The 13,239-nt window shown below is 32.9% G+C and overlaps 1 protein-coding gene and 1 long non-coding RNA gene across 3 annotated transcripts; one reads left to right on the top strand and one right to left on the bottom strand.

The window, feature by feature from the left end:
• Positions 1–32: 32 nt before the first annotated feature.
• Positions 33–2,586, bottom strand: LOC105799455 (mitochondrial fission 1 protein A). 2 transcript variants are annotated; one of them, XM_012630033.2, is made up of 5 exons: positions 2,389–2,586; positions 1,846–1,984; positions 882–1,003; positions 464–527; positions 33–359 (listed from the first exon to the last, which is right to left on the bottom strand). In XM_012630033.2, the coding sequence occupies exons 1-5, from the start codon at positions 2,479–2,481 to the stop codon at positions 274–276; spliced, it is 504 nt and encodes a 167-aa protein (XP_012485487.1). In that variant the 5' UTR covers positions 2,482–2,586; the 3' UTR covers positions 33–273. The 2 variants fall into 2 exon arrangements, with proteins under 2 accessions (XP_012485487.1, XP_052477042.1); XM_052621082.1 differs by lacking the exon at positions 2,389–2,586 and having other exon boundaries at positions 1,846–2,373.
• A 1,900-nt stretch (positions 2,587–4,486) lies between these two features.
• On the top strand, positions 4,487–6,119 carry LOC128032398 (uncharacterized). Its single transcript, XR_008188492.1, has 3 exons — positions 4,487–4,552; positions 5,022–5,108; positions 5,896–6,119. It is a non-coding gene; the product is annotated as an uncharacterized LOC128032398 (long non-coding RNA).
• Positions 6,120–13,239: the final 7,120 nt, after the last annotated feature.

Genomic DNA, 13,239 nt, shown 5'->3' with positions numbered 1-13,239 from the left:
TTTCATTCATCATTTAGTTATCGAATGTAACGTGCCATCAATAATTAATTTTTATTTTCACAAGGATGGTGTCTTGTCATATTTCATAATGGAAATATCATTTCTAGAAGAAGGGAAAAACCATCCATTGGAAGAATCTACCCAACAGATGCTAAAACTTTACTGTTGTAAATTATTCAAAACAAATTTCGGGGAAAACCTGCAAAGGGGAGAGGCGCAAAATCTCAAGGATATGAACAGTATGGACAAATGTATAATTTTGGTTTTAATCAATCAGTGCCTGCGAGTCAAAGCTGCGGCAATTCCACCGGCGATAAGCCCCAGAGCAGTAGCAGTGATGCCAATTCCAATAACACCATCTGCATTAATTCATAATTCATTCAGTCTGTGCTATCCTATCCTATCCTATCCCATGCTATACCATAAATAACTTTAGAATCTATAAGAAAATTCTAGTTATCACCTTTAGCAATGCGCTCCTCAACTGCTTTCTTAAGGACTAGAGCTTGCCTCCAATCAGGTGCAATCTACAGAAGCCATAGTCGTATAATAATAAGAATAATAAGAATAATAACAACAACAACAAAGAAGTATTAACGTCATCAAGGAATATCATGATAATCAAGTAAAATCGATCAAGCAATGTATGTAGGAAAATTATATCGTAAAAAGATAACTTTCAGAGAGGAAGAAGAGAAATGGGTAGACTAATGGGATCATCTGACCCAATCGCAATGATGGTATGAATCTAAAATAGCTTCACAACCTTTAAATATATTATATGTTGAAACAATTGAATATTGGATTTAGTTTTAACTGTTATGCAAAACCACCAAGAATCTATTTTTAGACTGAAATGACTTAAGGAAATGCAAACAAACCTCCAGACACTGCTCCACAAGTTGTCGACTCCTTGAGAATTCACCAGTTCTGTAATATCCAACGGCTAGAAGGTAAATTTTCTCCCTCTGCTGCAACGGAGAGCTGCTATTGGCCAATGATGCTGCAAAGAGAAATATTGTTGGTAATGCTAAAGACTGAAAGTGACACATAAAAAACAGAGGTAATAAAGAGTAAGAAAATATTCAAATAACAATGTGATATTCCAATGCACAATTGCCAAGGACCATATGTGGAGCCAGAATGGATGGTGGCACAAGAACACCTTTAATAATTCTACTGAAAAGTTTATGCTTTAATTACTCACCAAAAGGGGGAGGGGGGCGTATTTCTCAAGTTCTCACAACTAGAAACATTGCATAAACAAGCATTTTGAAGATTTAGCACAAATATGACTTATGATTAGAAACACACAGTAATGAAGCAAACAAACTAAGGTCTAGAAGATAAAAACATAGCCAAGTCAAGAATATAGTCACAATAGATTAACTTGGTATTATAAAATATTTAAAAGCTTCACTAAGGCTTTGCTTGGTATGAAATATGGGAAACAGTGAGGATGAAAATTTTGTTAATCAAATGGTTAAGATTATAACCACTTTCTTACTTTGTAGCTTAACCATTAGATTGAGAAAATTTCCATTCCCACTCTTTCCCATCCTCTATACCAATCAGAGCCTAAAGGTAACCATCTGAAAGCATTCAAAGCAATTAGAGGAAGCAATAAAGGAAAATGAGGATAGAGAGAGACCACCTATAAAATTTAGGAACATGAGTAAGATTTGACAAATATTTACGTTGACAACATTGGATCACTATTACTTTATTACAGTTACAAACAGGCAGACATGGTAGGACAAAAGTAACATACTCTGCATTAATTTGTGAAACATAATATAGGAAAGAAACCCACAAGACAGGGAAGATGGTATATCAATAATTGACCTTCAAGCATAGCTATCCCACGCTGCACATCTTCAGCTTGCCTAGAGTGAACAAGCGCCCATGAAAGTCGCATGATGCTTTCGCTCTTCTGTTCCTCCGAACTACCCTTGGCAGCATCAGCAACTTCTCTCTCACACCCCTTCCACCAATACCACAAGTGAAACCAAATGCCAAAACAATAAAAAATGAAGAAAATGAGTGTCCACGAAATACAGAAACCCCAGTAAATCAAGACAACATAAATATGTAACATTCCCCAATGCTCCACCCACTTTCTTCTAATTCTATGCTTCCAGCATTGCCATGATAGCCAACATTCAGACTTTGCTTGAACATTTTAAGAAGCTTTACAATGATATTTACCACTAGATGCCTCGAACCCTTTATACGGACCAAAAAAAAAACAACTAGAGAGAAATACCAGACCCTAAATGAAAAAATTAAGAGAGAAATAAGCTATGAAGGCGCGTATTATTGCTACTAAACCAATCTGAAATGGATAAAAATACAAAGAGTAAATGGAAAAGTTGAAAGTATACTAACGGCAATGACGTCGCGGTCACACCAAGGTATCTGATCGCCACCACCGAAGAAGGTCCCGATCGATTCAAGGAATTGCCCGATCTTCGCTTCCATTTTTCAATTATGAGTCACAGTTTTATCAACAAATCTTAACGGAGCCTTTGGTTGGGTTTTTTTTCCTCCCTCTTTAGTTCTCTCGTGTGGGCAGAACTTGAGGATTAAGAAATTGACTTTTTGGTATTGTCAGTTGCGATGCACGTGAGGTATTTTTACTTTAGAAACTACCAAAATTTACGGGAAGAGAGTTATAATGGTCCGTCTGTTGGTTATTTATTTAATAAATTTGATGTTTAGTTGATTAATAAATGCTTTGAGACTAATTTGCAAACGAGATCAAAGTTTTGCTATTACATAGAACAATGGTTAATTGAATGATTAAACCAAGATGTAAATATGATAGTGGATCTTTATGTCATCATTCATATTGATAAGATTTAATTAATTTAAAGAATGGTTAATCATAGCTTAATTAAAAAAACCAAACTATATAAGTTAAAATAATAAAACAAAAGATGATAATTTTTATATCTTCCTCATTTTAGTTTCTTAAATGTTTAGAGAAAGATAAAGGATTTAACATTTCAACCTTTAAGCTTTAATTGATCAAGACACAAATCAATCGGACATTAATCGCGGAAAAACTAAAGTAGCGGAATAATCGTTGGTCTCATGCTGGAGCTGGTTCTACTTAGGTAATTTCATATTTCAATTAAAGTAAATGATTTGATTTCGATATGTAAATTGATACCTATAAATATATATATGAATTAGTGGTTGAATTGCTTGATTTTAAGAAAAGGGAAAGACCATGATTAAAAGATATCATGGCATTATACTTGAAAAGGAAAAGATCATGGTCATCCTCGAAACAATGGAAAGGTTGAAAAGGACATCAATTGAATGGCTATTATGTCAAAGTCCTAAGGTTTGTTATGTGAATTTTTGAATACATAAGTGAGATTTGGGATTATGTACGTGTTATGTAAAGTAAATTTATAATTAAGTTATGTTTACATATATTTGAACTTACTAAGCATATTGTGCTTACATATCGTGTTTTTCTTGTAGATTTCGCGAAGCCTAGTAGATTGGAAGTTCAAGTCAGAGCATACACACTATCCATCTCTTACTTTGGTAGATGTTTTGAGTTATTTTGGATGTTGGTTATGAATGGCATGTATTAGGACTTTCGGTTGATTTGTCCATGTTGTTTATGTTTGGTACTTGATTTGGTAATATTTTATGGTCATGGATTTGTTTGGTACCTTGATCTAGTGAATTACTTGTAAATATTTTAGGACTTTTGCTTAATGTTGTGATGATGTATATATAAGTTGTTTATATGTATATAGAATGAAATGGAAATTTGAGTAGTTCTAGTCTATATATTTAAGGTGATAGTTTGATATGAATTATGGTTTCTTGAAAGTAGACACAAATGGTATGATTGATTTGCAAATTGGCTAGGTGATAGTTTGCTTATGATCAATCTAAATACAAATGAGTTTGGTGCTTGATAAGTGTTGATTTGGTTCATTTTTTTGCTTATAAATTGTGGTGTCAATGAGGGCACATTGGTTAGACAACTAGATTGATTGATTTTTGGCTTGTTTAGATGTCTTTGAATGTGTTTTAATCATATGAATTGGTTTAGTTTGATGCCCAATGTAATGGCCTAAATTCAAGGTTATCGGAACAGTGGTTTCGGGACCACAAATCCGATGAGGGAAAATTTATTTTTCTTATATTTTTATGGTCTATGATTTCATGGAATGATTTTGTGAAAATTTCGTTCGAAAATTTCTACGTTTGGGCACTCAATTTAGTCAAAAGGACTAAATTGTAAAAAGTGCAAAAGTTGTGTTCTACATGTTAGAGGTGTCCAATTGTTATGAAACTTTAAATTGGAGGTCCTTATATGGTAATTATACCATTGGTAACTTGGTAGACAAAATGGACATGAGATAAGTGAAATAGAAAATTTTTAAGTTAGGGGCAATTTGGTAATCTAGTAATTAAAATGAATTAAAAGGGAAAAGATGGCAAAATCATCATCTTCTTCATTAGGACGAAATCAGCAAGGGGGGAAGCCATAGTTAGGGTTTTCAAGCTTCCAAGCTCCATAGTAAGTGATCCCAAGTCCCGTTTTTAATGTTTTTTACGTTTTTGGAGTCCCAGTAGCTTAATTTAGCTTATTCTAGCAATAATTTAACCTAGGGTTTATATTTGGAAAAATACCCATAGGTGAAAAGTGTTTATTTTGATGTTTTATGATAGAATATGAAGCTAGAAATTATGTTAAACAACTTTTGTTAGCCGATTTTAAGCAAAAACGAGTAAAACGACATAATCGGTAAAAATACCTAATGTTCATAAGTACATGTTAGAGTGGGAATTTGATGTTGGCATAGAAGAGAAAAATGTTCATCATGTCATAAAACATAAGAATAAGGGATGAAGTTTAATTTCCGAGCCTTGGGTCAAAAATGTAATTATGTAAAAGTTTAGGGGCAAAATTGTAATTTTGAAAAAGTTAGAGTCAAGGGCTGTTTTATTGAATGTGAGTATTAAATAAGTTAAATTTGCTATTTTAGATCAAGAAGAACGAAACTCGAGGTTAGACAAAGGGAAGAATAAAGTTGAAGACTAAGTTGTTGAATTGGACTATATTTGATACCGAGGTAAGTTTACGGTAAATAAATGCAATATTTCAATATTTATTATCAATGCTGTTATTTTCCAGCAACTATGAATTTATTTTATGAATTTATTTGATGATGATCTAAGCATGAAATGATAGAGAATTAAAATTAAAAAGTCCCGTTGATACATAAGGATGGTACTGGATACGAATGTCATGACATTTGGGTAAAGAGGTCCCATGTAAGACCATGTCTAGGACATGACATTGGCACCGAGATGAGAGGTCCCATGTAAGACCATGTCTGGGACATGGCATTGGCACCGAGATGAGAGGTCCCATGTAAGACCATGTCGGGACATGGCGTTGGCATCGAGATGAGAGGTCCCAGTAAGACCATGTCCGGGACATGGCATGGGCACCGATATGAGAACATCCCATGTAAGACCATGTCTGGGACATGGCTTTGGCATGTTATTATCGAAGAGACCCGAGTATCCTTATTATTCCAATGTAGCTCAACGGGCTTGTAAACGAATTATGTTCATGAAAGTTCGTTTAAAGCATAAATGGCAAGCTCGTAAGTTATAAGAGTTAAGAACTTATTATACTATCAATTGATGTTCAACGATGCAGCAAGAGTTGAGTAAGTTATGTACACAAGTATTCTAAGTAAACAAGCAAGAGAACTAGTATGAGATTAACTAAAGAGTAAACTAGAGATATAGACATTTGAGTTTAATTATTTAAGTTAAATATTGTTATTTATTTGCTAGTAAACTTACTAAGCTTTATGCTTACTTCTTTTATTTCTCTTTCTCTTATAGTATTGCAAAGCTACTTCAAGGATCCTAAAGAAGTCGGAGATCGTCCACACTATCAACCACAACTGCTCGGTATTTTATATCGAATCACGTTTGAGTTATGGCATGTATAGGGATTTAGTTATTTTGTATGTTTATGATTATGATTTTGCTAAAGAATGGTGTGTAAGTATTTGATGATGTATGGTTATTAAAATGGTTAAGTATGAAGGTATTTGTTGTTATAAGAGTCTAGGTGATAAATTATGTATGGAAATCATGAAAGGATGAAATTTTGCAAAGAAACAGAATTCAGGCAGCAACAGTGACGTGACTTTGAAAAATCACCCAAGATAGTATAAAATGAATTAGAGGGTGAATGATATATGGAATTAAATCTTGTTGAGTCTATTTTCATGGAAAAATAACGGTGTAGCGAAAGGAATTTTATATTTTAAGATATGTGAATTTTCGTGAGACAGGGTCAGAACAGTTTTTGGTGTCCCCTGTTTTGAGTTTAGAAAATCATTAAAAATTTTAAAAAAATGGTTATGAGTTATAGTTTATATGTATAGATTTCTCATTGAGTTTATTTTCTGTAGAAACAAGTAATAACTTCATATGAAAATCCTACAGTGAGAAAACTTATTTTTAGTGACTAGAGGTCAGGGCAGTCAGGTGGTGAAACAGGGGAGACTTTAACTAATAAACTGTACTAATTGGCTGAACCAAAAATTATAAAAATTTTATGGTGAGTAGATATATGAGTCTAGTTTCAGGGAAAATTTACGGAATTAAATTTCGAGTTCTGTAGCTCAAATTATAATTAATTTAGTAACTGCTGCGTGATTGGACAGATTTGCTGTAAATAGTGAAATAAATTTTCAAACCTAGTTTTTATGCTCCGAATTGGTAAGATAAGCTAAGTAATGCCTCGTGCTCGACTCCGGAAACGGTCTCGGGTAAGGGGTGTTACACCCAAGCAATTGGGCTTGAATTGGCTTGCATTATGAGTAATTTGTGAAGCACACGACCTAGGACACGGTTGTCGCATAGTCAAGTGCCACACACGGCCACACCACATAGCCGTGTGTCATTTAAATTTTAAGTGTAGGATGAACCACACGATCTAAGAGAGTCATACGGCCTGATGACACGACCGTGTGACCAAACTTCGAATGTACACACGGTCTGGCACACGACCTGCGACATGGCTGTGTGACCCTATTTCGAATACCCACATGGGCAGACATACGAGTTGGGACATGGCCGTGTGACCCATACTTCGAATTGAACACGACTGGCCACACGACCATGTTTTCAAGCCATACAGCAGTGTGACCCCCTGTTTTCAGAATTTTACACCTTTCCCAAATTTCTCTGTTTTGTTTTAAAATGGTTCCCGAATGTTCCCAAACTGTTTTTAGGGCCAATAGGCTAGATTTAAGGCCTGTAATTGTATTTTATGCTATAAATGAAATGTTTATATGAATGTTAGGAATTAACTTGAATAATTATCTTGTTTGTGATTAATTGTTTGTACTTATTTCTGTTGTGACAGCCCGAATTTGGGGTTAGCCGGAATAGTGGTTTCGAGACAAAAAATTCAACGAGAAAAAAATTTATTTTCATTATATTTTTATGGTCTACGATTTCACAAAATGATTTCGTGAAAATTTCATTCGAAAATTTTGACGTTTGGGCACTCAATTTAGTCAAAAGGACTAAATTGTAAAAAGTACAAAAGTTGAGTTCTATATGTTAGAGGTGTCCAATTGTTATGAAATTTTAAATTGGAGGTCTTTATATGGTAATTAGACCATTGGTTAAGTTGGTGGACAAAAATGGGTATGGTTAGGCATGTTTCCAAAGTTTTTCATTAAGGGCGTTTTGGTCATTTAGTTATTAAAATGAATTAAAAACAAAATTAAAAGCCAATTTTTGTCCATCTTCAACCCCTAGGCCGAAAATTGCATGGAGAAACCATGGCTAGGGTTTTTCAAGCTTCCAAGCTTGATTGTAAGTTCGTTCTATCCCGTTTTTAATGATTTTTACGTTTTTGAAATCCTCGTAACAAGATTTACCTATTTTTACCATTGTTTTGAACTAGGGTTTGTGTTTAAAAATTTACCCATGAATGATATGCATGTATTTTGATGTTTTATGGAAGAATATGAATGTTTGGAGTGTGATAAACGATTTGTACTAAGTAATTTTCGATGAAAATGCCTAAAATGATTAATTTGTAAAAGTTATAAAATATGTCACAAGTGTGTGAATAAGTGATTATTGTGGACTGCTATAGTTATGAAAATGGTTCAGGTAGACCTAAAATGTAAGGAAATTGAATAAAAATTAATTTACGAGCCTAGGGGCAAAATTGTAATTTTTTGAAACTTTAGGGGCAAAAATGTAATTTTTCTAAAGTATGATTTTTGGACTGGAATGAATAGTATGAAGATTATATAAGTTAATTGTATTGTTATAAACAAGAAAGACGAGAAATTGAAATTGATCGATAAAAAGAAAAGTGAGAAAAAGTGAAAATTTCTCCAATGAACCTTTGGAATAAAAAGGGATACGAATGAAGTGACAGAAATGATCACATGTGTGGCACGGATTGTGTGTAGGCCACTATGTAAAAGTGAAAATGATGGTCACGTGTGTAGTACTATGTGCAGGCTACTACGTGTACCGGAATGATAGGTTGCATGTGTAGTACTATGTGCAGGCTACTATGCGTACCAGATAGTTTCGATCACGTGTGTAGTACTATGTGTAGGCTACTACATGTATCGGATGGTAATGGTCATATGTGTAGTACTATGTGCAGGCTACTATGTGAACCGAACATCATTAATTAGTAAGGTGGTTGCTATGTGCTGATTCTACCGGACATCATTGATTAATAAGGTGGTTGCTATGTGCTGAATCCATCGAGTATCTGTTATTATTCCGAAGTGTTCATCGAGAAATTGACTAAGTGTAATTGAATAATGAATATAGGTGTGGAATTGAATTGAATATCGACTTAGAAATGGAAAAGTGAATTTTGAATTGAATTGTGATTGAAAGTGAAAAAGTGAAATTATGAAAGAGTACATTTAACAATAAAACAGTTTAGACAGCAACAGTTGTGTGACTTTGAAAAATCACCAAAAATGGTTGATATTGAATTAGAGGCTAAATAATATATGAAATTGAAGTTGAATGAGTCTTTTTCACATAAAAGAAACATAGAAAGCAAAAGAGTTATATATTTTGAGATATTTGAAGTTTAGTTAGACAGAGTCAGAATGAGTTTGGAATCCCCTGTTCTGACTTTGGAAAATTTTCAAAAATTGTAAAAAAATAATTATGGGATAAATTTTATATGTTTAGAATCCTTAGTGAATCTATTTTTAAGAGAAACAAACGGAAAAAATATTCAAATTCTGTACAATGGGATAATTAATTTTTAGTAAAGAGAGGTCAGAACTGTCGAGCAGTGAAATAGGGGAAACTTTAAAGAATAAACTGTACTATTTTGCAAAGCCAAAAATTCTGAAAATTTTACGGTAAGAGGATATGTGAATCTAGTTTCGGGGAAAATTTATGGATCTTAATTTGGAGTTCTGTAGCTCCAGGAAAAAATAATTTAGTGACTCTGACTCGAATAGACAGCTTTGAATATACATGTGAGTGAATAGTGAAATTGTAGTTAATGTTGTTTAAGTGTGTTATACACATTAAGGATGTGGAATGGAGAGGAGGAGGAGGAAAATTGGAAGAACATATGAATGATTTGCGTATAATTGGTCATATGCTCGATTATAATCGATAAACGATTAAAAATAAATGATGTTTATAATTGTGCATTATTAGTTATAGTTAAAGTTCATGTGAGAAAAGAAAGTTTCATAGTATGTGTATGTGGTATACTTGGTATATGATTTGGTATGTAGCAATGTCAGAAATGGTTTATGAATTAACTCATGTTGATAAGTTTGATACATAAATAAATGTGGTGCTTATCCATGCTTATAATGCTTATACTATATGTTTATTTGGCTAGCATGTTTGGTGTGTATGCTTAGGCTTTGGCCAAGTTGTGGCTGGATTACGCCACATTAAATTTATAAAATTATGCATTGAGATGGTAAATGTCTAGATGAAAATATGCTTGTGATCATAAAAGGGTGGTAAGGTTTAAAGTTTGTAACTTTTATTAAAATGGTTTATCATATGGTTAGTCTTCAAAAAGGCTAGCTTGCGACTACGGTTTAGTGTAATGTTTATATCTTGTGTGATATGCATAGGAAATGAGAGTGGAAAGGAAATGAAATACTAGGTTCATGCTTGAAGTGTAAAATGATGCAAAAAGGGGACGTTAAGTTAAACGATAAATATGTATTAGTATTTAACTTAATGAAATTGAATTATACGTGAATTAAATGGAAATTGCAAATGATATGATTTGAATTAAATGAATTATTGTGGTATTGAAATGTATATTGGATTGAGAAATTGAATTGAATCGTGAAAATGAGAATCGTGAATTAAATGAAATGGAAATGAAGTATTGAATTGCATGAGTATGTATTGGGTCTCATAAGCCCTATTTGTTACAAGTATAGTATTTTGAAGTTATAACGTGAAGATTTATAAAAGCATGTTAAAAATTTGAAGAGTTTAAATTTGAATGAAATTTTATAACTCAGTTTAACATGTTTATAAGTGTATGTTTTCTGGTAATGCCTCGTACCCTATTTCGGCATTAAATACGGGTAAAGGGTGTTACAATGTGACATCGTCAGATTCGGTCATAACGTTTAGACCGGATTTTGGGTGCTACATCTGTAATACCCCGTATACTTAATTCGACGATAGAGACAAGTTAAAGGATGTTACAGTTCATATAACAATGTACTAGATAAAAAAAAAAAAAAAACATTTTTAAGAGTACCATTGCATGAAGCCACTTAAAAGCATGCATGAACAAGCATAGTTAAGGAAAAGGCTATTTGATGATAACCAAGATAATAAATAGAGGCTTAAGGTGTTGAGGGGCAAGTGACTCCAATATTGAAGTTTTTACATTAGGAGTTAAAGTGCATTTTATTATCTTTATTGGAAAAATAGACAAATTAGCTTATGTACATTAAATCAAAGTGTAAATTGATTATTGTATTAAAAATTCTATCCATTTTACTATTAAAATTGGTTATTGTACCACATGTAACTATTTGATTTCTTTGTTAGCCACACTAAATTTTAACAATAAAATGGATAATTTTTTTAACAAAAAGATTAATTTACTCTTTGATCTAATGAACATGGACTAATTTGTTTATTTTAAGTAAAAAGATAAAATATAATACATACAAGAACCGCCATGATACTTTTATCGCTCCTATTCACATCCCCACAATTAAGAAATTAAGATGGTGTTGGTTAAAAAGGCTATTGATACATTGTGTTACATGTTAATTAATTATTATTAGATTAGTTTGTTATCATTATTTTATTAGGAGATTTTATTTATGAGTATTTTATGTCTTTAAGAGATCTTTTAATTAGAAGTATCTTAGAGAGAGATTAGGAATTTTTCTTTATTTATGGTTTCCTTAGGTTATAAGTATTTTATTCAATAAACCTATGTAACCTCTATTTGTACATTAAACCAATTTTTAGGAGATTTAATATTCTCTCTAATGAGGCTAAGGAATGAAATTCCCTTTGACAAGTTTCACTTATTCAACATAGATCATTCGCAAAGAAGAAGTAAAAACCAAGAAAAGAGTCTAATAAGACAGATGGATTGCCTGTGGATCTTTCAATAACAAGATGTATCAGTTGGGGTCGTAACAACTTGAAATCAAAGCCAGAAATAATCGGTGATTCTGGTACGAGAGAGGAGTTGGAGTCATTTAAAGTAAGAACATAGTCAAGAATTGATTAGTTCATGCTGCAGGGGAGAAAATTGATGATTTTCACTCAAAACTTTGATAAGGGAAAAGGGGTTGACAGCAGTAACAACAATGTTAACAAAAACAAAAGTCGACTAGAGAAACACAGTAAAATCGATTAGAGACTGCGACAAGATGGTTCCCCGATCCACGAAGTTGGATTTTCCTACTTTTGATGGGAGAGAAGATCCTCTAATTTGGTTGCACCGATACGAAAAGTTCTTTGCGAATCAGAAGACAACTGAAATAGACAAAGCAAGTCTACCCGCTTTTCACTTGACAGGAAAGGCACAATTGTAGTATTATCAAATGGAGTAGGAACTACGATTTGGACCACCACTGCGCGAGAATCCTTTGGGGGAATTAGCAAAGTTGAATCAAATAGGATCGGTGGAAGACTATCTTTGCCAATTTCTAGAATTGTTAACCTCTGTAAATTCCATGAGAGTGGATCAACAAATTAATTTATATACCATAGGATTATCACATTCAATCTAACTTGTGAGATAAAATATAAACTAACTCAAGTTGTCGACTTACATAGTTGGGAATCGACAAAGGATTTTGGTGCTAGCAAAAAAGATCCTCCTTTTATTAAAAAGTTGACTCGTGTAGAGATGGTAGAGCGAAGAGATAAGGATCTTTGCTACCATTATTATTAAATCAAGAGGAGTTTAAATCTCAAACTTGCGGACAAGCCATGTTAACTAATTATTATTAGATTAGTTTATCATTATTTTATTAGAAAATTGTATTCATAAGTATTTTACATCTTTTAAGAAATCTTTTTAATTAAAAGTATGTTAGAGAGATATTAGAAGATATTAAGAATATTTCTTTATTTAGAGTCCTTTATTTTGGTTTCCTTAGCTTATAATTTTTTATTCAGCAAACCTATGTAACCTGTATTTAAGAGGCCAATTGGTAGCAGTAAAAGGAAGTTAGATTAAACCAAATTTTATAAGATTTAAGATTCTCTCTAATAAGTTTTAAGGTTTAGAATTTTCCTGGATAAGCTCCATTTGTTCAACATAGATCATTTCCGAGGAAGAGGTAAAAATCAAGAAAAGAATCTTAACAAAACAGACGAATTGCCTATGAATGACCGGTGACAAGATCCATCAATTGGGGCCGTAACACCTTGGCTCAAATTGTTTCTACTTTCTTTGCTTACAAGTGCTTATCATGTTTTGAATATGCTGTCTGCAAACCCAAGATTTCTTAGTATGCCGAGGACATACATGCCATGTTCCTAAGTACATCACATGCACTCGACCTATCCATCTCCATATTACATCCTGGCTTTACTAAGCTTTATAATAAGTTTATAGGAACCCTAATGCATCTACCTATAATCTCATATAGATATCGTTGCATAAGAAATAACAACACAAACCTATTGGTAGTTGGATCAACATCA

The sequence above is a fragment of the Gossypium raimondii genome, chromosome 9 (assembly GCF_025698545.1).
Source record: "Gossypium raimondii isolate GPD5lz chromosome 9, ASM2569854v1, whole genome shotgun sequence".
In the NCBI taxonomy this organism is placed as follows: Eukaryota; Viridiplantae; Streptophyta; class Magnoliopsida; order Malvales; family Malvaceae; genus Gossypium; species Gossypium raimondii.
This window is presented reverse-complemented; position numbering and strand designations above follow the sequence as displayed.